The sequence below is a fragment of the Nematostella vectensis genome, chromosome 14, assembly GCF_932526225.1.
Source record: "Nematostella vectensis chromosome 14, jaNemVect1.1, whole genome shotgun sequence".
Lineage (NCBI taxonomy): Eukaryota > Metazoa > Cnidaria > Anthozoa > Actiniaria > Edwardsiidae > Nematostella > Nematostella vectensis.
Genome location: NC_064047.1, coordinates 13,125,129 through 13,150,962, shown reverse-complemented (window position 1 = coordinate 13,150,962; position 25,834 = coordinate 13,125,129). Strand labels below are relative to the sequence as shown.

The following is a 25,834-nucleotide window of genomic DNA, read 5'->3' as shown; positions in this document are numbered from 1 at the left end:
ATGTCGAATTGGTGTTCCGAATAACTGTGCATATAAAGTTCTAAAAGGACTATATTTTTCAAAGTAAACGTTTTTATTTGAAACACTTATGCTACGAGGCTACTTTTTTGTGAAAACTATGTGTGGACGAATTGATTTATTTTTGTGGACGAGTTGACTCAACTTGTGGACGAGTTGACTCAACTTGTGGACGAGTTGACTCAACTTGTGGACGAGTTGGTTGTGGACGACACGGTTTGTGGACGAAGTGACTGGATACCCTTTCAACTAACGTCGCCGACACGAGCATGGACATGCAACAGGAATAGGGCATGGAAAGTCTAATATCAATTTATCTTACCAAAGAGCTCCCTTTTAAGAGACCAGAGGGCCTTTCTGAGGCCACAATTAGACGATCTCCATTGGTACACTTCTCCTTTAGCGTTGAGCAGCGTGAGCGTAAGCTTCTCGTGGGCTTTATTAACGTCAGGAGTACTTGTCACGTCAAAATTCCCACCACAGACTTGCAGTCGGGTTAACTCAGGAAATCTGCAATGAACAACCAGAAGTTATTTTGCCTCAGTTGCTATATATTTACATGATAACGTACTATTTGAAACACGAGCTGCAGTGTTTTATTCGGTATAAAACCCCGAGGGCGAGGCCCGTGTGTATCGTAGATAGATGTCGCACTCACCTATTGATGACTCTTTGGCAGGTGTAATGCTGAAGTAGATAGATGTCGCACTCACCTATTGATGACTCTTTGGCAGGTGTAATGCTGAAGTAGATAGATGTCGCACTCACCTATTGATAACTCTTTGGCAGGTGTAATGTTGAAGTAGATAGATGTCGCACTCACCTATTGATGACTCTTTGGCAGGTGTAATGTTGAAGTAGATAGATGTCGCACTCACCTATTGATGACTCTTTGGCAGGTGTAATGCTGAAGTAGATAGATGTCGCACTCACCTATTGATGACTCTTTGGCAGGTGTAATGCTGAAGTAGATAGATGTCGCACTCACCTATTGATGACTCTTTGGCAGGTGTAATGCTGAAGTAGATAGATGTCGCACTCACCTATTGATGACTCTTTGGCAGGTGTAATGCTGAAGTAGATAGATGTCGCACTCACCTATTGATAACTCTTTGGCAGGTGTAATGCTGAAGTAGATAGATGTCGCACTCACCTATTGATGACTCTTTGGCAGGTGTAATGCTGAAGTAGATAGATGTCGCACTCACCTATTGATGACTCTTTGGCAGGTGTAATGCTGAAGTAGATAGATGTCGCACTCACCTATTGATGACTCTTTGGCAGGTGTAATGTTGAAGTAGATAGATGTCGCACTCACCTATTGATGACTCTTTGGCAGGTGTAATGCTGAAGTAGATAGATGTCGCACTCACCTATTGATGACTCTTTGGCAGGTGTAATGTTGAAGTAGATAGATGTCGCACTCACCTATTGATGACTCTTTGGCAGGTGTAATGCTGAAGTAGATAGATGTCGCACTCACCTATTGATGACTCTTTGGCAGGTGTAATGTTGAAGTAGATAGATGTCTCACTCACCTATTGATGACTCTTTGGCAGGTGTAATGTTGAAGTAGATAGATGTCGCACTCACCTATTGATAACTCTTTGGCAGGTGTAATGTTGAAGTAGATAGATGTCGCACTCACCTATTAATGACTCTTTGGCAGGTGTAATGCTGAAGTAGATAGATGTCGCACTCACCTATTGATGACTCTTTGGCAGGTGTAATGTTGAAGTAGATAGATGTCGCACTCACCTATTAATGACTCTTTGGCAGGTGTAATGTTGAAGTAGATAGATGTCGCACTCACCTATTGATGACTCTTTGGCAGGTGTAATGCTGAAGTAGATAGATGTCGCACTCACCTATTGATAACTCTTTGGCAGGTGTAATGCTGAAGTAGATAGATGTCCCCTCTGTCAGTGGCACAGACTGTAGCATTATCTGAGCACATTACACTGGCAAGACGGAGATCTTTCTGGACTAGTGCGCTAACCTGCCATCATGAGGGGTCACAAAAGCACCATTTAGTATCCTAACATCATTACAGAGGTAACAAATATATATTACACACAACTTAAAAATAAATAAAATTTGTCCAATGTTATCCAATAAATACAGGAGGTATGATTTGTTTATTTAGTCTTGTCTATACAAACAGAAAGACACAAAGAGCTATGCACTTGGTGCCATCCATAACCATAGCCGTAACAGGCCTCGAATTATTGGGGAAGGGGTGGCATGACACAGAAACATTAAGAAACAATGGGGACACAGCCACGCCCACTGCTCATTTCCTTATAATTTTTGAAAATATTGTGTGTGTGTGTGGGGGGGGGGGCATGTACCCCAGTGCCCTCCCTTGCTTCGGCCGTGAAAACTTTGTCTCTCAATAATTTGCAGGTCCACAAAGTCATCTAAAGACCCATGCAAACGATGCCAGTTAAGATAGTAAAAATATGCAGCATTTTTGGCCCTATGAGTGTGTTGCTATTTGTGTGGAGCTGTGAATTCATGTCGTTTCTCTTTACTAGTGATACTGAACCATGCTTAAGTTGTTTGTAAGGGTATAAAAAGGATGCTGCATTCTAATCTGCAGGTAATTTGCAGGGTACTGTATTTGACATCTTAATGGTCGGCTAAAGATTTTTAGTACCTTGTACCATATAAAGTCTCTGGTATAGTACAAAACAGGAAACTCGCGCAATAGTTCGGTGGTACATGGTTCATCTCCCAAACAAGAGGACCAGGGTTTGAAACCAGGTCATGTCAACTTGTGTTTCTTTTTGAGGTGAAAACCCTAGCCTTATACAGGAATCCCTCGTCTTCTTGGAAAAGCCCAAAGGACACAAAAGAGGAGGCCCTGTGTCCACAATTAGCTATCACATTCCAAATACATTAGCTATCACAAGCCAAATACTTTAGCTATCACAAGCCAAATACATTAGCTATCACAAGCCAAATACATTAGCTATCACAAGCCAAATACATTGGCTATCACAAGCCAAATACATTAGCTATCACAAGCCAAATACTTTAGCTATCACAAGCCAAATACATTAGCTATCACCAGCCAAATACATTAGCTATCACAAGCCAAATACTTTAGCTATCACAAGCCAAATACTTTAGCTATCACAAGCCAAATACTTTAGCTATCAAATGCCAAATACATTAGCTATCACAAGCCAAATACATTAGCTACCACAAGTCAAATACTTTATCTATCACATGCCAAATACATTACCTATGACAAGCCAAATACATTGGCTATCACAAGCCAAATACATTAGCTATCACAAGCCAAATACATTAGCTATCACATGCCAAATACATTAGCTATCACATGCCAAATACATTAGCTATCACATGCCAAATACATTAGCTATCACAAGCCAAATACATTAGCTATCACAAGCCAAATACTTTAGCTATCACAAGCCAAATACTTTAGCTATCACAAGCCAAATACTTTAGCTATCAAATGCCAAATACATTAGCTATCACAAGCCAAATACATTAGCTACCACAAGCCAAATACTTTAGCTATCACAAGCCAAATACTTTAGCTATCACAAGCCAAATACTTTAGCTATCACAAGCCAAATACTTTAGCTATCAAATGCCAAATACATTACCTATGACAAGCCAAATACATTGGCTATCACAAGCCAAATACATTAGCTATCACAAGCCAAATACATTAGCTATCACAAGCCAAATACATTAGCTATCACATGCCAAATACATTAGCTATCACATGCCAAATACTTTAGCTATCACAAGCCAAATACTTTAGCTATCAAATGCCAAATACATTAGCTATCACAAGCCAAATACATTAGCTACCACAAGCCAAATACTTTATCTATCACATGCCAAATACATTAGCTATCACAAGCCAAATACATTGGCTATCACAAGCCAAATACATTAGCTATCACAAGCCAAATACATTAGCTATCACATGCCAAATACTTTAGCTATCACATGCCAAATACATTAGCTATCACATGCCAAATACATTAGCTATCACAAGCCAAATACATTAGCTATCACAAGCCAAATACTTTAGCTATCACAAGCCAAATACTTTAGCTATCACAAGCCAAATACTTTAGCTATCAAATGCCAAATACATTAGCTATCACAAGCCAAATACATTAGCTACCACAAGCCAAATACTTTAGCTATCACAAGCCAAATACTTTAGCTATCACAAGCCAAATACTTTAGCTATCACAAGCCAAATACTTTAGCTATCAAATGCCAAATACATTACCTATGACAAGCCAAATACATTGGCTATCACAAGCCAAATACATTAGCTATCACAAGCCAAATACATTAGCTATCACAAGCCAAATACATTAGCTATCACATGCCAAATACATTAGCTATCACATGCCAAATACATTAGCTATCACAAGCCAAATACATTAGCTATCACAAGCCAAATACTTTAGCTATCACAAGCCAAATACTTTAGCTATCACAAGCCAAATACTTTAGCTATCAAATGCCAAATACATTAGCTATCACAAGCCAAATACATTAGCTACCACAAGCCAAATACTTTAGCTATCACAAGCCAAATACATTAGCTATCACAAGCCAAATACTTTAGCTATCACAAGCCAAATACTTTAGCTATCACAAGCCAAATACATTAGCTATCACAAGCCAAATACATTAGCTATCACAAGCCAAATACTTTAGCTATCACATGCCAAATACATTAGCTATCACAAGCCAAATACATTAGCTATCACAAGCCAAATACTTTAGCTATCACAAGCCAAATACATTAGCTATCACAAGCCAAATACATTAGCTATCACAAGCCAAATACTTTAGCTATCACAAGCCAAATACATTAGCTATCACAAGCCAAATACTTTAGCTATCACAAGCCAAATACATTAGCTATCACAAGCCAAATACTTTAGCTATCACAAGCCAAATACATTAGCTATGACAAGCCAAATACATTAGCTATCACAAGCCAAATACATTAGCTATCACAAGCCAAATACTTTAGCTATCACAAGCCAAATACTTTAGCTATCACAAGCCAAATACTTTAGCTATCAAATGCCAAATACATTAGCTATCACAAGCCAAATACATTAGCTACCACAAGCCAAATACTTTAGCTATCACAAGCCAAATACTTTAGCTATCACAAGCCAAATACTTTAGCTATCACAAGCCAAATACTTTAGCTATCAAATGCCAAATACATTACCTATGACAAGCCAAATACATTGGCTATCACAAGCCAAATACATTAGCTATCACAAGCCAAATACATTAGCTATCACAAGCCAAATACATTAGCTATCACATGCCAAATACATTAGCTATCACATGCCAAATACTTTAGCTATCACAAGCCAAATACTTTAGCTATCAAATGCCAAATACATTAGCTATCACAAGCCAAATACATTAGCTACCACAAGCCAAATACTTTATCTATCACATGCCAAATACATTAGCTATCACAAGCCAAATACATTGGCTATCACAAGCCAAATACATTAGCTATCACAAGCCAAATACATTAGCTATCACATGCCAAATACTTTAGCTATCACATGCCAAATACATTAGCTATCACATGCCAAATACATTAGCTATCACAAGCCAAATACATTAGCTATCACAAGCCAAATACTTTAGCTATCACAAGCCAAATACTTTAGCTATCACAAGCCAAATACTTTAGCTATCAAATGCCAAATACATTAGCTATCACAAGCCAAATACATTAGCTACCACAAGCCAAATACTTTAGCTATCACAAGCCAAATACTTTAGCTATCACAAGCCAAATACTTTAGCTATCACAAGCCAAATACTTTAGCTATCAAATGCCAAATACATTACCTATGACAAGCCAAATACATTGGCTATCACAAGCCAAATACATTAGCTATCACAAGCCAAATACATTAGCTACCACAAGCCAAATACTTTAGCTATCACAAGCCAAATACTTTAGCTATCACAAGCCAAATACTTTAGCTATCACAAGCCAAATACTTTAGCTATCAAATGCCAAATACATTACCTATGACAAGCCAAATACATTGGCTATCACAAGCCAAATACATTAGCTATCACAAGCCAAATACATTAGCTATCACAAGCCAAATACATTAGCTATCACATGCCAAATACATTAGCTATCACATGCCAAATACATTAGCTATCACAAGCCAAATACATTAGCTATCACAAGCCAAATACTTTAGCTATCACAAGCCAAATACTTTAGCTATCACAAGCCAAATACTTTAGCTATCAAATGCCAAATACATTAGCTATCACAAGCCAAATACATTAGCTACCACAAGCCAAATACTTTAGCTATCACAAGCCAAATACATTAGCTATCACAAGCCAAATACTTTAGCTATCACAAGCCAAATACTTTAGCTATCACAAGCCAAATACATTAGCTATCACAAGCCAAATACATTAGCTATCACAAGCCAAATACTTTAGCTATCACATGCCAAATACATTAGCTATCACAAGCCAAATACATTAGCTATCACAAGCCAAATACTTTAGCTATCACAAGCCAAATACATTAGCTATCACAAGCCAAATACATTAGCTATCACAAGCCAAATACTTTAGCTATCACAAGCCAAATACATTAGCTATCACAAGCCAAATACTTTAGCTATCACAAGCCAAATACATTAGCTATCACAAGCCAAATACTTTAGCTATCACAAGCCAAATACATTAGCTATGACAAGCCAAATACATTAGCTATCACAAGCCAAATACTTTAGCTATCACAAGCCAAATACTTTAGCTATCACAAGCCAAATACTTTAGCTATCATAAGCCAAATACATTAGCTATCACATGCCAAATACATTAGCTATCACAAACCAAATACATTAGCTACCACAAGCCAAATACTTTAGCTATCACAAGCCAAATACATTAGCTATCACATGCGAAATACATTAGCTATCACAAGCCAAATACATTAGCTATCACAAGCCAAATACTTTAGCTATCACAAGCCAAATACTTTAGCTATCACAAGCCAAATACTTTAGCTATCACATGCCAAATACATTAGCTATCACAAGCCAAATACATTAGCTATCACAAGCCAAATACATTAGCTACCACAAGCCAAATATTTTAGCTATCACAAGCCAAATACTTTAGCTATCACAAGCCAAATACATTGGCTATCACAAGCCAAATACATTAGCTATCACATGCCAAATACATTAGCTATCACAAGCCAAATACATTAGCTATCACAAGCCAAATACATTAGCTACCACAAGCCAAATACTTTAGCTATCACAAGCCAAATACTTTAGCTATCACAAGCCAAATACATTGGCTATCACAAGCCAAATACATTAGCTACCACAAGCAAAATCCATTGACACATTCATAAAGATATTTGCTATCACAATCGAAATACATTAGCTATCACAAGCCAAATACATAAGCTATCACATGCCAAATACATTATCTATCACAAGCCAAATACATTAGCTATCACATGCCAAATACATTAGCTATCACAAGCCAAATACATTAGCTATCACAAGCCAAATACATTAGCTACCACAAGCCAAATACATTATCTATCACAAGCCAAATACATTATCTATCACAAGCCAAATACATTAGCTATCACAAGCCAAATACTTTATCTATCACAAGCCAAATACATTATCTATCACAAGCCAAATACTTTAGCTATCACAAGCCAAATACATTAGCTATCACAAGCCAAATACATTAGCTATCACAAGCAAAATACATTAGCTATCACAAGCCAAATACATTAGCTATCACAAGCCAAATACATTAGCTATCACAAGCAAAATACATTAGCTATCACAAGCCAAATACATTAGCTATCACAAGCCAAATACATTAGCTATCACATGCCAAATACTTTAGCTATCACAAGCCAAATACTTTAGCTATCACAAGCCAAATACTTTAGCTATCACAAGCCAAATACATTAGCTATCACAAGCCAAATACATTAGCTAACACAAGCCAAATACATTAGCTATCACATGCCAAATACATTAGTTATCACAAGCCAAATTAATTGACGTAATTAATAAGGTAAAAGCATTTGTGTTATACCTGTCGTGGAATTGTCTGGTACTTCTCTCCTTTGAGATGTCCTGGAAATACAATCAGAATACGATCAGGAGTAATGTAGTTGTCGCATGTAAAGATGACACATAAGATCAATAAGATCATATGTGAAGAGTTTAGTAATATTGCGTAGTTTGATTTTACCCTGTTGTTTAGTAATAAGATCTGTTTAAATTTACCCAGTTGGCCAATGTTAAGACCACATGTAAATAGTTCAGTATGTGTGTAGAACGCAGAGTGATATTTTCCAGCCGCCACGCCTATGACTTGTTTCCCCTTCCAAACTCTGGCCTGAACCTAGTCACAAAGAAAATATATTATCTGAGTCAATGGTAATGGTGCAGGCTAAGCAGCAAAATAGGTTATTGTCAACAGCAAATTCTTTAGCTGAGAAGAGTAACATTTAGCGGACCTGTAAGCATCACAAACCACACAAATTTCAATTTTTATGAGGCAAGGAAATTCCAGTTTCTAAAAATAGTAATTCTAATACAGATTCAAAGCCATGTTTAATACTGAAGCTGAGGGAATTGTTGAAAGATTGACACTAAAGAAGAACTACATTGTCTCATATAGCTCATGTAACATGCAAAGAATCATGTGATTACCATTTTAGGCACTAGAAAATGCATGGAAGGCATGCTGTGTTCATCATTTCATATAGCTCATGTAACATGCAAAGAGTCATGTGATTACTATTTTAGGCACTAGAAAATGCATGGAAGGCAGGCTGTGTCCATCATTTCATATATCTCATGTGACATGCAAAGAGTCATGTGATTACCATTTTAGGCACTAGAAAATGCATGGAAGGCAGGCTGTGTCCATCATTTCATATATCTTATGTGACATGCAAAGAGTCATGTGATTACCATTTTAGGCACTAGAAAATGCATGGAAGGCAGGCTGTGTCCATCATTTCATATATCTTATGTGACATGCAAAGAGTCATGTGATTACCATTTTAGGCACTAGAAAATGCATGGAAGGCAGGCTGTGTCCATCATTTCATATATCTCATGTGACATACAAAGAGTCATGTGATTACCATTTTAGGCACTAGAAAATGCATGGAAGGCAGGCTGTGTTCATCATAGCTCATGTAACATGCAAAGAGTTATGTGATTACCATTTTAGGCATTAGACACTGCATGTAAGGCAGGCTGTGTCCATCATTTCATATAGCTTATGTAACATGTAAAGAGTCATGTGATTACCATTTTAGGCACTAGACTCTGCATTGAAGGCGGACTGTGTCCAAGCTGATGCATGTTGTTCAACCCAAAACTAAACACAACTCCACTGTGGAAGAGACAAAATTAAAGAAAGAATATCAATTCAATAAAACCTCCACAAAACAAAAACAACATAGCAGGTCTGGATACAGGAATTGGAGAGGGTGGAGGTGTACGGGTGAATTTAGTGGATATTCTACCCCCTTTCTGAGTTGACAAAAATAAAAGCCACGTCTCTCTGTTTTGTAAAAAATAACAAACAAAGCATCAAACTTTAGCCAGGACACTAAATACCCTAGAAGCGACGAAATGGAAGATTTACCTTTCCATAACAAGTAGAGTATGATCTTGGGCAGCTGCTATACTAATGCATTTATCATCTCCAATACCACTCAACATACAGGGTGCCTGGAATATATCAAACAATACCACTCAACATACAAGGTGCCTGGAATATATCAAACAATACCACTCAACATACAGGGTGCCTGGAATATATCAAACAATACCACTCAACATACAAGGTGCCTGGAATATATCAAACAATACCACTCAACATACAGGGTGCCTGGAATATATCAAACAATACCACTCAACATACAGGGTGCCTGGAATATATCAAACAATACCATTTAACATACAGGGTGCCTGGAATATATCAAACAATACCACTCAACATACAGGGTGCCTGGAATATATCAAACAATACCACTCAACATACGAGGTGCCTGGAATATATCAAACAATACCACTCAATGTACAGTACAAAGTGCCTGGAATATGTTGTCGTTTCAAATGTGGCATGGTTTGAATTTTTTTCAAACTGGTTTTAACAATTTCAAACCAAGAAATTTCAAACCACAACAAATGTGGCAGGGTTTGAATTTTTTTCAAACTGGTTTTAACAATTTCAAACCAAGAAGCATTTCAAACCACAACAAATATATCAAACAATACCACTCAACATACAAGGTACCTGGAATATATCAAACAATACCACTCAACATACAGGGTGCCTGGAATATATCAAACAATACCACTCAACATACAGGGTGCCTGGAATATATCAAACAATACCACTCAACATACAAGGTACCTGGAATATATCAAACAATACCACTCAACATACAGGGTGCCTGGAATATATCAAACAATACCACTCAACATACAAGGTACCTGGAATATATCAAACAATACCACTCAATATACAGGGTGCCTGGAATATATCAAACAATACCACTCAACATACAGGGTGCCTGGAATATATCAAACAATACCACTCAACATACAGGGTGCCTGGAATATATCAAACAATACCACTCATTCAACATACAAGGTGCGTGAAATATATCAAACAATACCACCCAACATATACCAGGTCCTTGAAATATATCAAACAATATCACTCATTCAACCTACAAGGGACGTGAAATATATCAAACAATACCACTCAATACCACGGTAAACGCTAACTTTGCCTCGGTGAAATTTTGATTCTGGTTACAGGCCTGTTGGATTTGTTTTTTTTTTGTAAAGAATGCCCCTTTCTAATAAACGCCTCCTATCTAATGAACACCCCCCATGGACCATCGAAGTTTAATTAACACCCCGGGCGTTTATTAGGTCATTTACTGTACTTTAGGGTGGAAGACAACTTTACCAGTTGTGTTTTTTCATCTCCATGCCCAAGTCTTCCTCCTCTCCCATGACCACAAGTGAGGACTTTGCCATCACCAGTGAGGAATGCTGAGTGGAATTTACACATCGCAACCTGAGGAATACATTCAAATCACCAGACATCATTATCACATCATGATGAAGAAAACTATAGCATTTTTTGAAAACCAGGTAAGTTTGGATTTTTTTTTTGCAATTCTAGCTTATGAAACAGCACTTGAGGATAACTAATTATCTGATATTCTTTTGATTTTTTGCATAATTCATACATCAAAAAGGTAGATAGTCTAATGTGGAAAATATTTGTAAATTATAATAATTATTTTAGCCTTTCAGTTCGTTTTAAGTTTAACCTGTCAGTTAATCTGCATATTATTTGTAAACAGTAACAGAACAGTATTTAATATTTGTAAAGAACAATAGACAAGTATTTATGAAAAACTCATGACAAATGGGGGTGCTGCTCAGAGCATCTGTAAGTTTCCTCTCACATGTTCTGTGTTGCATATAATCGTAAGCATAATCTTGCCTGTTGGATGTTGTTATGGGTGCTGAAGGCATCCACAAGCTCAGGGTGTTGTCGCATATTTTCATCACGGTGACCAAGAGTAAAGTTGGTGTTTGAGCCCCAGGTGTAAAGCTGAGTTTCATGATCATCTGGAAAACAAAATTTGTATTCTGTATTCTCCCGCATTAGCTACTGTATCTTGGTACTTCTGGTACATTCACTGTATATTCTCCAGATTTTTCCTAAAGCGAGGTTGACAGCTATGTAATAGAGACCTTACTTATTGCCATCAATGTAAATTATCTGGAGGTTATGTTGGCCTTGCTGATTCCGATAAAAAAACACCTGGGCAAAGGTGAAAACCAACTACTGTTACTGATGCAGGAACCAGAATCAAGCCTGAAACCGAGTAAACACCGGAATGTAAGAATCTATTGATTTCAGAAATTTTGGATTTTATAATACCCAAAATAAATTCAAAAGGTTACTCCATGAAAAATAAAAAAAATTATGGGGCTTTGAAATAATATCAATTTGCTAAACATTTTTGTGCTTCCATAAAAAATAAGATTACAGATAATATAACATACATACAGTACTGGTGTGCCTATTACAAAATGACTATGTATTCACACTGTATGAATCCTTCTGTTGGTTAAGCAACTTAGAAAAAAAATAAGAGCTAATAAGAACCTATTTTGTTAGATTCTAGGTTTTTGTATTGAGAGTAGCACTCTGCCAGATGTGTCCAGGCTCACAATCATGCTAGTCCTACCTTGTTTGATGACTTCTACACAGTCTTTAGTCCTACCTTGTTTGATGACTTCTACACAGTCTTTAGTCCTACCTTGTTTGATGACTTCTACACAGCCTTTAGTCTTACCTTGTTTGATGACTTCTACACAGTCTTTGGGGAAAAAGCCTCTCTTCCCTTTAAGTGTTCCCATCCAATAGCTAATTGACAGGTCAGACATCCGGACATTTGTGATGATATCCCCAGCATTCAGGTCAAGCTCATCATCCATCAGAGTCTTGTGATCAGTTATCACTCGAGCCTCAACTGGTACACGAATCATTTTGGAAAAACAAAATAAATTTGAGGGATGAAGTATAGTTATTGATTTGAATAGCACTATTCAAATATAAAATAAATTAGGCTTCTTCATCTACGACACCTACGACAACTGACTTATGTTTGCAATCTATCACTGTAAAGCTTAGGATCTAAATGGTTTTGAGAAAGGAAACCAGACAAAACCCTCAGAAAAATGTACTACATTCATCCCAGACATTTTAAAATAATTAAAATGATAGAAATTACAGTAATCAATTATCAATTTCATGGCTAAGGGCAGACTATTAGATATTTGGGGGGAGGGGCCAGGGGGCTGGATGGGCATAAAGAGAAGCAACATAAAGAGCTATTTTATTTATTTTATTTTATTTAGAGGCTTCCTCCACACTTATATATAAAGATATACGACGAGATGCCTAAAAAAACATACAAGAATAAGTATGGAGGGGGAAAGGCGAACGGGCACGAGGTCCCGGCAAGGCCTGCCCTGACACTACGGATACTTGAACACTTATCAATAAAATACAAAAACACAGAGACTAATCTAACAGCAATTCAGCAGGGTAGACTGTTTTCCATGTACGGACCCAGTCAGGGTCAAAGTCAGAGTTTAGTTTGTTGAAATATAGTGTTTTTTACATTTTTCTTAAAAGATTCAATGGAAGGAGAAGCTGAGAAGAAGTTTTATAAAAAAGGTTATATGCAGAGGTTCTACACATAAAAACATGGTTAGACAGAAGTTTTATAAAAACATGGTTAGAGGTTAAATTATACAGGAATTTTTGGGGTCATAGGAAAATAACTCATCACAGGGTTGATATAATATTTTGTTGTAATTTTTGTTACCATAGATAAGGTTAACAGGTGCTGTACATGGTGATGTCATAGTTGTACCTGCGCTAGACATTTTGTAAGGGCTGTCCAACATGAGGATATCCAAGGGTGAGAGGTCTTCCTTGTCGCAGGCGTAGAGATCTGCACCACACTGTGAAGGATAACAAAGTGCATTTATTTTACGACACTAACATGGTTAAGAAGGATATCAGTAAATTTGCAGAAAGATCCAAAACAGTTGAAATTATGCAGAATAGCCTGTAAATGAACTATCCTTAGTTTATTTAATGTCCTTCATTCATTAGATAAATATACAGCATTGCATCTTCTTTGCAGGTTTCAAAAAATGTATATGCTTAACCTGGTAATGATGACGGTTATTTATGGTGATGATGATGATGATGATTATAATCAAGCAACACCAATGAAGAAGTTGGATTATGATGTTGGTTTTGTCACTTGCATGTTCATATCTGTGATATTACTACTCTATGCTTATGCTTGTAATGATGAAGATGATGATTGTGAAGATGGTGATGTTGACAAAGATCTAATATGTCAGTATATTTGATGTTGCTGCTGATTACAATGACGAAGATGATAATGGTGATGATTATGATGATGATAATGATGATGATGGCAAAGATTATGATATGGTTTACTGGCTTTATGTCCTATCAGGGATGATGAAGAGGGCTAAGTAATGGTAGACAGACATTAAAGGTGATGATGATGGTGGTAATGATGATAATAATGGTGGTAGTGATGATAATGATGATAATAATGGTGGTAGTGATGATAATGATGATAATAATGGTGGTAGTGATGATAATGATGATAATGGTGGTGGTAATGATGTTGATGATGATGATTATTTTGATGGTGGTGATGATGATGATGGTGATGATAATGGTGACGTGATGATACTCACCCGTATCAACCTCACAGCGCAGTCCAGTCTACCGTAGTACACACTACGATGCAGAGCCGTCCATGCAGATTCCACATCCCTCAGCCCCACGTCGACCTTGCACTCCTTTACGAGCCACTCCAGCAAGTCGCCTTTACCGCACGTGGCAGCCACATGAAGAACATGTCGCCCGAAGCGATCCGTGAAATTCGTCGGGTTAGCGCAAATCCTTCGCGCAACTGAGAGAAATCCAGGTAAATTTTCCCATGTTGCTGCCGACTGGATAAGCTCTGCGTGTTTGGGAAGGCGGCATGATGGGGTGCAATCCATAATTATTCTCGCAATCCATTCAAAATTAGAGATCTATAAAAAATAGACCAATATTTTCATTTATAAACATACTTTCACGTTCAACTTGCCGCCATTTTGGAAAGACACGTAAGTGAGCATAAAAGAACCCATTTGATTGGTCATTAGCAAACGATTTTAGCGAATGAAAGATTTCATAAGAATTTAGTTAAAATTTGCATATAAATATACTACAGGAGTATTTGATTGGATGTTGTTTTAAAGCAATCAGGATAAGCCAATCAGAAGCGATGTAATATGCATTCTGTTCCCTTGGACGCCTGTTGGTAAACAGATCATGGATGATTTCTAAAATAATTCGATCAACTGTCCTATTTTCTCGAAGTTTCATGCTGTTCTTTTCCTTGACGAACAAAAACAGCATTGAAATCCATTAAGAAAAACAAGTTTCCAAGATTAGTCTGTGTAACACATGGGATATTTAGGTTAAACGTATTTTTATGATAAAGATCGCCCTTATTTTTGTCATGTCTTTGGAGTATTCGGTTATTGAATCATGAAAGAAGAATCAACCGAAGAAGCCCAAGACGATCAAGAACAGAGCACCATCGAAAATCCACGAGACGATAAAAGTGACAAGCATAGAGGGCCATGGAGAAGCCCACTAAAGTAAGAGATTTGTACGTTACTATCTTAGAAATAGCCTAGCATTGCTACACTGTTTAGTGTTGGACATTTCTCGTAAACATTACGAAGCATCCCCAATTATTTCAGCATGATAAGGTGTGGGTGTATGGCAAATAGGTCGGACACGAGGAGGGGACACTTCAAATTTTAATTTTCACGGTTAGTAAATTTGTATATGAGCTATTGAGAATTGTTTTTGCTTGTAGAAGTATCAATGAATGAAGAATGTGTGTTCTTGTTGTGCTGAAACAGATCTTGTGATTATTAGGAAGCATGTGCTGTCTATTTTTACTCCACCTGTCTCTGTATGATAAGATATTGGAGTTTAAAGCATCTTATGAAATGTCTTCTGGACATTAGGAAGCATGTGTCGTCTACGTTTATCCCAATGATCAGCAAGTATATGTCAGAGGAAGAGCTGTCCTCTCATGTCCAAAAACAGTTAACGATTGAGCGAGAGAGATATGAGGAGCCCTTACCTGAGGAACCTTCAGAGGAAGAAAAGGTAAAATATACCAAGCTTCTTCGCGACATCGGGACCCTAAGCTAATACCTCATAGAAATCACGAACAGCTAGGGGAATTATCAGAGGGTAATTTAAGATTCATGTGTTTTTACTCCCTTCACTTGAACACTGCCCCTTTGGTGGTGAGATTCCTCCTACATGGAACTTTACCTCCGGGAAAATATTTAAATGTTATGTTGATTTAGTTCCTTGATTCCAATACCTTAGTTTTTTACAGCTTGTCTGGATAGTTTTTCTAAACATAATTTTTCTACCTGTAATATTTCATTTTTCAATTCATTTGTTTATTTAAGAAAAACCCAGGTTATGTAATGTAAAGTAAGCCCCAAATGGCCCAATCGTTTTATCTATTACCAATCAATTCTAGAGGAAAATGGAGAGAAGACAAGCAAGGCAGCAGAGGAAGAAGAAACACGCCTCTCACCATGGCTCCATCCTCAGCTCTAGTAGTGAAGTCAGCATCTCAGTACAGAGTGAAGAGGTGGAGGAGAAAGACCTTGAAAAAATCAAACTAAGAGAACATGTGAGTATATTATGGAGGAGAAAGACCTTGAAAAAATCAAACTAAGAGAACATAAGAGGATAAGATGGAGAAAAAGACCTCCAATGTACATGTAGTACCATAAGGGGTTGAGTTGGACAATTTTGAACTTGCTTATTCATTTCACTGTATTTTCTCTATTTTTAAATGATGGAGTGTAGTTTTATTATATGTCATTACAAAATTTAGGTTAAGTAACAAAAAGGTGGTTTAATGACACTCAGTAGAATTTTGGGTATCACACTCTGTGCTGTATAAGGGTTGTTGTGATAAAGAGCATCTGCTTTTCCATGAGAGACAAGCATCAGAGAGGGAGCATACAGTAGATTTTGCAGGCTAGGCTGCTACACCACCATGGAATCCTTCCCTCTGTAACTGTTTATTGATAAAAATTATTTTTTCTCCATTTACTGCAATTATTTTTAATATTCTCTGGCCAATGGGTTTCAACTGCTTAAAACACATTTTGGCATCTGTTATTTAAATTAACAGCTAATTACATTAAGTGTTATCAATTGGTTAGCATCTTGTGAAGAGGTGGCATGATTGGGGACCAGTTCTGGCCAAAAGAATTTTAAAGATGTTTAAGATGGTTGAAATCATTTTGCCATCAGTTTGAATAATATTGACAACCAGGGTAAAATTGATGATTTGATGACAAAAAGGTGTTTTTATTTAAGGCCCGATCTCGCATGCTGGATGACTTGGAGCTTCTTCGTGACTACTATAAGCAAATCTATTCAAAGGCGCTGACTGACAAAGTGAGCAATCAGCGCAAGCAGCTCAAGGAAAGGTGGCAGAAAGAGGAAGAGAGGGAAAGAAGAAAACAAAGAAAGGAGGTAATCATCCAAAGTTTAAACAACTGTGTACAAGCACCCCTAGGATTTTAATAACTGTACCATGAACAAAATGTAAACGAAATTGGGTTTGGTAGCCTAGAATTAGGACTATAGTGATTATTTGGGTAGAAACGCCCAATTTCTCTACAAATTCACCTATCACTATACAGTATTAATTACCTGCTATAATCCACACAGTCAAGAGACCTGCAATATAATAACTCAGTGACATTCAGCTCAGTACAGTTTAGTACAATGAATCACTCCATATCTTCTTGAAAAATGATTTCTCCTCAAATAATTTATAGGTGGTGTTTTGGTGCCCCTCTCCTCTTTTAAGAAATGCCGGATCTGTCCCTGCTCAATCCCAAAACAAAGTTGTTTTTTTCTCCTGGGAAGCTCAAAACTATTTTTTGTGTTTTATCAGGAGAGAAAAAGACACAAGGTTATTATAAGGCTACCCAAGTCAGAAGTCATGAATGATTTAAGCTTCAAACAGAGAATTCCTGAGACAGGATATCACAAGGTAATGGGTGTGTCTCATGTATGTTTCATTATCAAAGTCGATACCAAAGTCATTGTTGTAAAACTTGGAGAATTTGTGCAAAACTATTTACAACCATGCATAGGAAATAGTAGGCTTGCCACGACTCTGCATATATTTTTTTATTCCAGATCATCAGACTAGAGCATCAACTAAAGAAAGAGGGTTACCTATCAAAAATATCTGAAATCAAGATGTTCTGGGATTATATCATGACACCCCAAAACCTGGAAAAGGTCTTAGAAAAAGGTTTGTACATTGTAAATTGCAAGAGGTAAAAGCATAAGGCTTGGAATCACAAACCTTGACCCCCTCTGACGGTTTGAGTATTTTACTGGAACTAAATGATATCATTTTTTATTCGTTTTATAATTAATCATAGAATGCTTTGGTATTCCTGGATTCAAGTAGGCCTTGATATATATATCGATCTGTCGCCATGCAAGCTCGAAATGCCAGGAGATCGTGATCTGAAATACTACCGTTTTATAAATTTGTATCCTAGATATATGGAAATTTTTATTTTTTGCTGGAAGATTTAAAAGCAGGAGTCTCCCTACTAAATTTGGAATTGCAGAATGTCAATTGTTTCTTTTTGATTGTTATTTTCAGGGCAGTTTCGCTGGTCTGATATTCTTGAGTATGAAAAGCAGCAAAGAGCTAGGTCCCAGACCCCTGACCCTGAAACTCATAGCCAAACATGGGCGGTTACCAATGTAGAGGAGCTTCGGGCTGCAAATGCTGCCATGCGGAATTGGCGAAGCACCACTCACCCAAGAGCTAATCTTTTTTCGGTAAATATAAATCACAAATGAATAAACAAGCAAACTGTGGAGCTTTGAAACTAGCTACGTTTTTGTACATAAAAGAGTGACAACTGGTTATTTTGACTCATGCTTTCAAAAAAATTTAGCAAATTGGAATAAGCCAATGAGGAATAAAGGTCTGACACAGTGCAATCCACCACTTACCAAAATTTGCAATCCTCCGCCTCCAATAAGGAAAGATTCACAGCCTTTGATTAACTGACCTTTTTCCTCCTTTCCTTACAGCCTAGCGGACTGACTGATATTTCTAGTAGTCGCAGTGGTCGTCAAACCTCATCCCCCAGCAAGCCAAAGTCAGCCAAAACCACCACCTCTCCTTCGGTGCTAACCATGGAACAGAAGTTCCCTAAGGTAAATTATATACACACTACTTACAAACGCACAGGTTCAATTAAACACAGTTTTAAGCTCAATCTTTACCTATGGCTCTAGGGTTTAAAGGCAATTGCATGCTTGTTCTTATAAAATAAGCCAGGTCTCTAAAGTAAGCCAGGTTCTGGTGGAGTGTGTTGCTTGTTGTTTGATAAGGGATAAAGTAAGCCAGGTTCTGATAAGGTATGTCGCTTGTTGTCTGATCCTGATATAAAGTTAGCCAGGTTCTGATGGAGTATGTCGCTTGTTGTCTGATAAGGTCTATAAGCCAGGTTCTGAAGGAGTATGTTGCTTGTTGTCTGATCCAGATATAAGGTAAGCCAGGTTCTGATGGAATATGTCGCTTGTTGTTTGATAAGGTATAAAGTAAGCCAGGTTCTGATGGAGTATGTCGCTTGTTGTTTGATAAGGTATAAGGTAAGCCAGGTTCTGATGGAGTATGTCGCTTGCTGTTTGATAAGGTATAAACTAAGCCAGGTTCTGATGGAGTGTATGTCGCTAGTTGTTTGATAAGGTCTAAAGTAAGCCAGGTTCTGATGAAGTATGTCGCTTGTTGTTTGATAAGGTATAAAGTAAGCCAGGTTCTGATGGAGTATGTTGTCTGTTGTTTGATAAGCCTAAAGTAAGCCAGGTTCTGATGGAGTATGTCGCTTGTTGTTTGATAAGGTCTAAAGTAAGCCAGGTTCTGATGGAGTATGTCGCTTGTTGTTTGATAAGGTATAAAGTAAGCCAGGTTCTGATGGAGTATGTTGTCTGTTGTTTGATAAGCCTAAAGTAAGCCAGGTTCTGATGGAGTATGTCGCTTGTTGTTTGATAAGGTCTAAAGTAAGCCAGGTTCTGATGGAGTATGTTGTCTGTCGTTTGATAAGATCAAAAGTAAGCCAGGTTCTGATGGAGTATATCATCTCTGCAGGTTGAATTTCCACCACTGGCTGCCTACCAACTTGTGTTTGGAGACGATGAACCTGATCCAGAAGAGGTGAGACCTAAGTTCCTGGACCTTTACTTAAGATCATTGAACTTTGGTTCAGATTTCGTAAACGTTGAAGTATTTTGTCAACTCCAACGTCACCTTTCAATTTCCTTGGAAAGTTATTGCGCGCGAAAATGTTCACGTTTACAGTCAGTAACTGAAAGGACTGAATATTTTGTTTGTAGAATAAATAATTGCATCAAGCAATCGAAAAAATGTAATTTGCACTAAGAAACCATTACAACACGAGTAAAAAAAAGAAGCGCAAATGCAAGCCAAAGACAAATAATCACTCATGCTCTGCATATCTATAACTCATGTTTTGTATTAGCCTGTCGCGAGAAAAGTACTACTTTAAATCCATTTACATCCGCTCGATGAGCCAAAATATTGAATTCATCTGAAAGACAAAGGTCATTTAATTTAATAGAATTTGGATGGGTATTCTGGTTATTCCGCATGATTTTTCTGGTTTGAGCTTCCGGAAGTAACACTAAAATCACCCTTTATCCATGTGTGTGCTGTGGGTTTTTACACAGGAGAGTTTTGTTTAGATATCCCGCTATATTTTTCACCACCAGGTAGCAAAAGAAATGGAGCAGCAAGCAAGACTAGATGCCCGTCGAGAAACTCGGCGAAAACTGATCACGATGTTCTCACATGCTTTGGCCAACAGAGCAGCTACACAGAGGTAACAAACAGCCCCTCACCCCACCCCCCCGCACGAACAATGGCGAGTCATACACCTTATCGATTTCCATCGGCTTATTCAAGCGGGTAACTGAAAAACGTATAATGCAAACAAAAGTTGATAAATTATCAGACGTCAACCATGGATTTATATTTTGTTGTTGTTGTTGTTGTTGTTGTTTTTTTGCTATAGTAAACTCCTACACAAGGCAGATATAAAACGTGCTATAAATCAACACAAGGTTGGAAAGGAATGTTGTATTCCTCTGTGAAACAGAGTGGTTGCGCTGACGTTTCGAGAGCTAGGCCCTTTGTTGTTGTTGTTTTTTTTTTTGCTCCGACGAAGGCTGACGCTCATAACGTCAGCGCAACCACTCAGAGGCGTACAGCATACTTTTTAAAACTTGTGTTTATTTATTCCTTGTCTACACCACGCCTAGGCAGCCCATCTATTTTTTTTTTCTGCAGCTTGTCTGTAGTCTTTCTAGTTATCTAGTTATACCAGGGATACAAGGGTACCCAACAACGAAAATTTCACAACCTGCCTAAAATGAGTTAAGATACCGTTTTTATTCGTTTGCAGTCATTTTTATACAATATAGAGCTTTCCTAGATATCTTTTATCTGTTCGGATTTGCTAGGCGAAATAACAGCCATCCCAAAAATCTAATGTTCCTTGTCTCGCTCCTGAAAATACTAAAGTTCCTATTTTTAAAGCATGTCGGACGTAAAAATCTCCCGAAAATGGTGATGGTGGTAACAAAAGCTACTCCGAAAAACATAGGTGATCCAGCTCTCTTCCCGAGAAACATAGGTGATCTATAAATACAAATTTCGAAAAAAGTAGACATTTCTAGGCCGACCCCAAAATCCGTAGGTGACCTTGCTTCCGAACAGATATTTGACCAAAAATGGTCGTTGGGCGCCCTTGGGGATAAAACTCTGAAACATTGTTGCAAAACCTGCGCCTTTCCTCGTGTAAGGGCCCCCTTCAAGACTCACAAGTAATTCCTGATTGAGATAAGCATTTCCGGTAGTTTTTTCTACACGGTTCCCTTGACTCGTGGATGTTTTTTATGGCTGCAGGCTGATGGACAGGAATCCTGAATACAGTTTTGACAAACATCTTAACACAACCTCAGTCAGAGATATTATGGTGAGTGAAAACGAGATTGCTCGGAATGAATGGCATAAGATTCCCTTTTGCCATGTGTTGTTACATACTCCTTGTTTGACATTACTAATACAGTTACTCTCATAAACAGAACTAGCATTGATATAGGAATTATTTCCGTTATGTACAAAATGCCCAATAAGCGAGGTATTTTATGATAAGAAGGGACTTGCTAACCGTTCTCCTGTATAATAGAACTGATAATGACCTTTTTCACTATGGTAAACACTTTACAGTGTTAGTATCCCTCGTAGGCAAGATCTACTGTTCATTCATAAAATAGTGCTGTGCATTGGAACCTGCTAACACTAACTCCAATGGGAATATAAAAAAAGGCCGACACTCAACCCCGTTTTGTCTAAGAAATCGTTTTTTTTTTTTTTTTGGGGGGGGGGGGGGGGGAGGGGGTGCCAAACTCGTGCGTGCTCCGGGTTTTGGCGGCAAAAACAAAAAAACAACTTTTTAAAATCAGCCAGAAAGTTTCTACGTCAGAAAAGGGCTTATTTTCATTGGAAGGTTTAACTTTTTCGTTGCTCTCTGGCGTGATGGCTGCAGCCACTATTTTGTTTATGTTGGCACGAGTTTAGGGAGTATTTATTAATTACACCGAGGATGGGGGGGGGAAGGGAAGATTTTTACCCAAGACACCTTAAAATTTCAGAGCCCCCTTTCATCATAAACATTTATTTCGGTGCCCCCCCCCTTTCAGAACCCCAAGATTGACCTTTTTTTTCAGAGCCCCCCCTTTTGGTGGTTAAAATTTTTCAATATATTCCCTCCCCCCCTCCCCCCCTCTGTGTATTAAATGAACAATCCCTTACACCTAAAAAATATGTTCATGTGATTCCTTAGTCCAAGTCGGCCATTATTCGCATGGTCTGTCTTGTAGCTGATATTTGTATTATATGCAGACCCGAGGAGCAGACTCTGCCAGGAGCAGGACCCCCCTGGCTGTAGAGGCCGTGGACCCCCTGACCGTGGACCCCCTGACCGTGGACCCCCTGACCGTGGCGGCGCTGGAAGCCCATAACCAGGCACAGTTAGCAATCGAAAGTGGAGAGGGGGCTGGGTATGAGCTCACCCATGATAGAGGAGCCTCCACGAGTCAGGGGTCAGAAGGTCAAGGTGACAATGTTACAGAGAGAAGAGCTTCACCAGTCAGGTATAGTGTGAGAAATTGCTATAATTGTAAGGGTGATGCTGGTGAAAAGATTATGATGATGATGATGAGGTTGATTACGATAATGGTGAACGAGGATGAAGATGATTATGATAGTAAAAACGATTGATGATGACTTAGATGACTATGAGGATTTCGAGTTGATAATAATGGTGATGATGATAGTTGTTATGGTGGTTAGTGCAGTGTTTTCACTTGAGCGTCCAACCTAGGTTGAGTAACTACCCAACCTAGCTTAGATTTGAGGTGTGTGCAAACACTCTCCAAATAGCCGGCAGCTACAAAGGATGCACAACCTAGGGCCGGATCAGCTCAACCATCCCAGGAGGCAAAGTTGAGAGTACTCAACCGAGAATACAGGCAACTCTGTTGACTGTTCTTGTCAGCTATCGCTTTCCGATGTCAGGCCTTTTTTTTATACAGTGTTTATTTGATAGTCATGAGATTGCCATATGTTTTCGAAATCCGCGCATTTTACTAGACATTTTACACGATTCTTTATCACAAGCAATAACGAAAGTAAGCAACATAAAAGAAAGCCTCAGGCAAATTGGTTTCTAAAAGCAGTTCGAATTATTGTAAAATGTTGTGAACAGAAGTAATCTTAGAATGACAAGGTCGGCCAGTAAAATCATGATTATCTCAGTAGTTTGACGTCAGAATTCAAATTGGAAGCACAGCATAACGCAGTGTTGATAATGGTGATGACATTGTTTGATGATGATGATGATGATCTTGTTCATTTAGATGCTAATGGTGGATGCAATGGCGGCTGTTGAGCTGTTATGTCGATCGTCGTGCTGATCGAATCGTGAATAATACCAATGATATCGATAGTGATGGTAGGGCTCTGTTTACGTTGTTGATGTGATGAGAATGATGACTACAATATGTTAATGATGGTGGTGGTGGTGGTGGTTTATGGAAGTCCATTTGATTTGGTCTATTGATTTGGGATTGACGTGTTACACTTGAGAAGTTTAAGCTCGTGCTATGGTCCTTCTACACAGGTTGGCTCTGAAGCTTTTGTTATTGAAGTGTTTTTGTGTGCCCGTGTTTTACAGGTTACCACCAGTGCCAGTACCGCTGACTATGAACATTGTAACAGAGAGATTTCCTGTTCAGGTAAGGATGCGATAATTAACAAATAGATCTCATTTTCGCGCGCTATGCACAGATGACGTCACAGCGTATCATGAACAAAATAGTACGCAACGAGACGCAGTACGTTACAATATACTTTTGGGGAGCGCGCGCGCATCCTGACGCCAAGCGTGCGTCCTCTAATAACACATGGACCCTTGAACAAGCAAACCGCGCGGTGTTGTTGTATACTTGTGTGTTCACGATATCCTGGGTAATGTTTGCAGTTTGCAGCGTGTCACACCCTATTGCCTCATCCATCACTGGTCCACGGTCTCGATTCCCATTTCTGAGTACTTTTTTTTCGCCTTGACACCCAGTTTTTTGTTCCGGGTTTAGCACTTTCGATACTAAGCGAGTATCCTTAGCGGTGTTCAGCTGTCACGTGACCCAAGGTGTGCACAAACATAGCCGAAATACTTGATCTAAATTGCTCTCCAGGTCCCCAAACGGTCGCAAGGGAGAGAGGGGGGAGACCTTGTGGAAATTTATATCTTTTATCGCTGAAACACGAAGTGCATGTGATAATTTCGCGCCACGAACATTATTTCATGTTATGATTTATTTATTTAGTAATTTTTTCCTATTCTTCAGGAAGCGAAAGGATTGAGTACACTGTGGGTCAACCCAGCTGGAAAAATATGCTGAGGTCGTCTTCCTTTTGTAAAGCAAGACAAGAATCGTAAATGGTCGTCAAGCATTCGACACGAATCGTGAATGGTCGTGAAGCATTCGACACAAATCGTGAATGGTCGTCAAGCATTCGACAAGAATCGTAAAAGGTCGTCAAGCACTCGACACAAATCGTGAATGGTCGTCAAGCATTCGACAAGAATCGTAAATGGTCGTCAAGCACTCGACACAAATCGTGGTCGTCAAGCATTCGACAAGAATCGTAAATGGCCGTCAATCATTCAACAAAAATCGTGAATGGTCGTCAAGCATTCGACACAAATCGTGAATGGTCGTGAAACGTTCGACACAAATCGTAAATGGTCGTCAAGCATTCGACACAAATCGTGAATGGTCGTCAAGCATTCGCCAAGAATCGTAAATGGTCGTGAAGCATTCTACACAAAACGTAAATGGTCGTCAAGCATTCGACACAAATCGCAAATGGTCATCAAGCAAACGAGGCAAAGACGTTGGCAATTGATCGTGAATTTTCTTTGGACACATATTTTGAATGGTCGCTTGCCATATCGTGAGTGCCATATATATTATAACTGATTGTAAATAAACGTCCTAATTTCCAAACGTGTAATTTCCATTGCGCCTTATTAAAAGGGTTATTTTTACAGCCCGTCAATGTGAAACAACGCTGGTGATTCCGCCAGATTTCTTCAGGGTTCTAGGGGGGAGGGGGGGGGGCTGAGCACAAGTCCAATATGATGGAGAATGTTTGCCTGATTCTGCCTGTATGCTTGCCCGAGCCTGTCAGTGTGCTCGGTCAGGTTTCCAGTCCAATAAACTAGTTGGAACCAGTTTGTGGCTCCGAGCGCCGCGGACGGGAGCAGAGCGATCCAGTGGCTGTTTCCAACTTCAGCGTCTTTGACGCCGTGGTGTTTATTCCGCCGTATAATCTATATTTTATCATAAA

General features: G+C 38.5%; 2 protein-coding genes across 7 annotated transcripts in view; one reads left to right on the top strand and one right to left on the bottom strand.

The window, feature by feature from the left end:
* Positions 1-14,889, bottom strand: part of LOC5503070 (inhibitor of Bruton tyrosine kinase) — a 35,854-nt gene extending 20,965 nt beyond the window's left edge. The window contains exons 1-11 of one of the 4 annotated variants that reach the window (XM_048721816.1): positions 14,451-14,889; positions 13,580-13,670; positions 12,494-12,670; positions 11,632-11,759; positions 11,086-11,196; positions 9,748-9,833; positions 9,408-9,492; positions 8,370-8,487; positions 8,176-8,216; positions 1,887-2,017; positions 341-528 (exon numbers count right to left, since the gene is read on the bottom strand). In XM_048721816.1, the coding sequence (XP_048577773.1) occupies positions 341-528; positions 1,887-2,017; positions 8,176-8,216; positions 8,370-8,487; positions 9,408-9,492; positions 9,748-9,833; positions 11,086-11,196; positions 11,632-11,759; positions 12,494-12,670; positions 13,580-13,670; positions 14,451-14,759 (1,465 nt within the window). In that variant the 5' untranslated portion in view covers positions 14,760-14,889. The remainder of the gene's footprint in view (positions 1-340; positions 529-1,886; positions 2,018-8,175; positions 8,217-8,369; positions 8,488-9,407; positions 9,493-9,747; positions 9,834-11,085; positions 11,197-11,631; positions 11,760-12,493; positions 12,671-13,579; positions 13,671-14,450) is intronic. The other 3 variants (XM_048721815.1, XM_048721814.1, XM_048721813.1) reach the window with 3 other exon arrangements.
* Positions 14,890-15,044: 155 nt separating this feature from the next.
* On the top strand, positions 15,045-25,491 carry LOC5503079 (stress response protein NST1). Of its 3 annotated transcripts, XM_032371360.2 has the most exons (15): positions 15,046-15,407; positions 15,513-15,584; positions 15,786-15,930; positions 16,319-16,474; positions 17,173-17,331; positions 17,759-17,857; positions 18,007-18,124; positions 18,488-18,669; positions 18,928-19,053; positions 19,988-20,053; positions 20,629-20,738; positions 21,824-21,893; positions 22,823-23,073; positions 24,156-24,216; positions 24,829-25,491. In XM_032371360.2, exons 3-15 carry the CDS (start codon positions 15,814-15,816, stop codon positions 24,880-24,882), a joined length of 1,569 nt encoding a protein of 522 aa, XP_032227251.2. In that variant the 5' UTR covers positions 15,046-15,407; positions 15,513-15,584; positions 15,786-15,813; the 3' UTR covers positions 24,883-25,491. The 3 variants fall into 3 exon arrangements, with proteins under 3 accessions (XP_048577774.1, XP_032227251.2, XP_032227250.2); XM_048721817.1 differs by lacking the exon at positions 15,513-15,584 and having other exon boundaries at positions 15,045-15,407; positions 15,694-15,930; XM_032371359.2 differs by lacking the exon at positions 15,513-15,584.
* Positions 25,492-25,834: the final 343 nt, after the last annotated feature.

What these genes read in the sequence shown, in the direction of transcription:
- LOC5503079 (XM_032371359.2), top strand. Translation starts at nt 15,295, where the DNA reads ATGAAAGAAGAATCAACCGAAGAAGCCCAAGACGATCAAGAACAGAGC. An exon ending in AACCTTCAGAGGAAGAAAAG is followed by an intron (nt 15,931 to 16,318) that starts GTAAAATATACC and finishes AATCAATTCTAG; the next exon opens with AGGAAAATGGAGAGAAGACA. An exon ending in AAATCAAACTAAGAGAACAT is followed by an intron (nt 16,475 to 17,172) that starts GTGAGTATATTA and finishes TTTTTATTTAAG; the next exon opens with GCCCGATCTCGCATGCTGGA.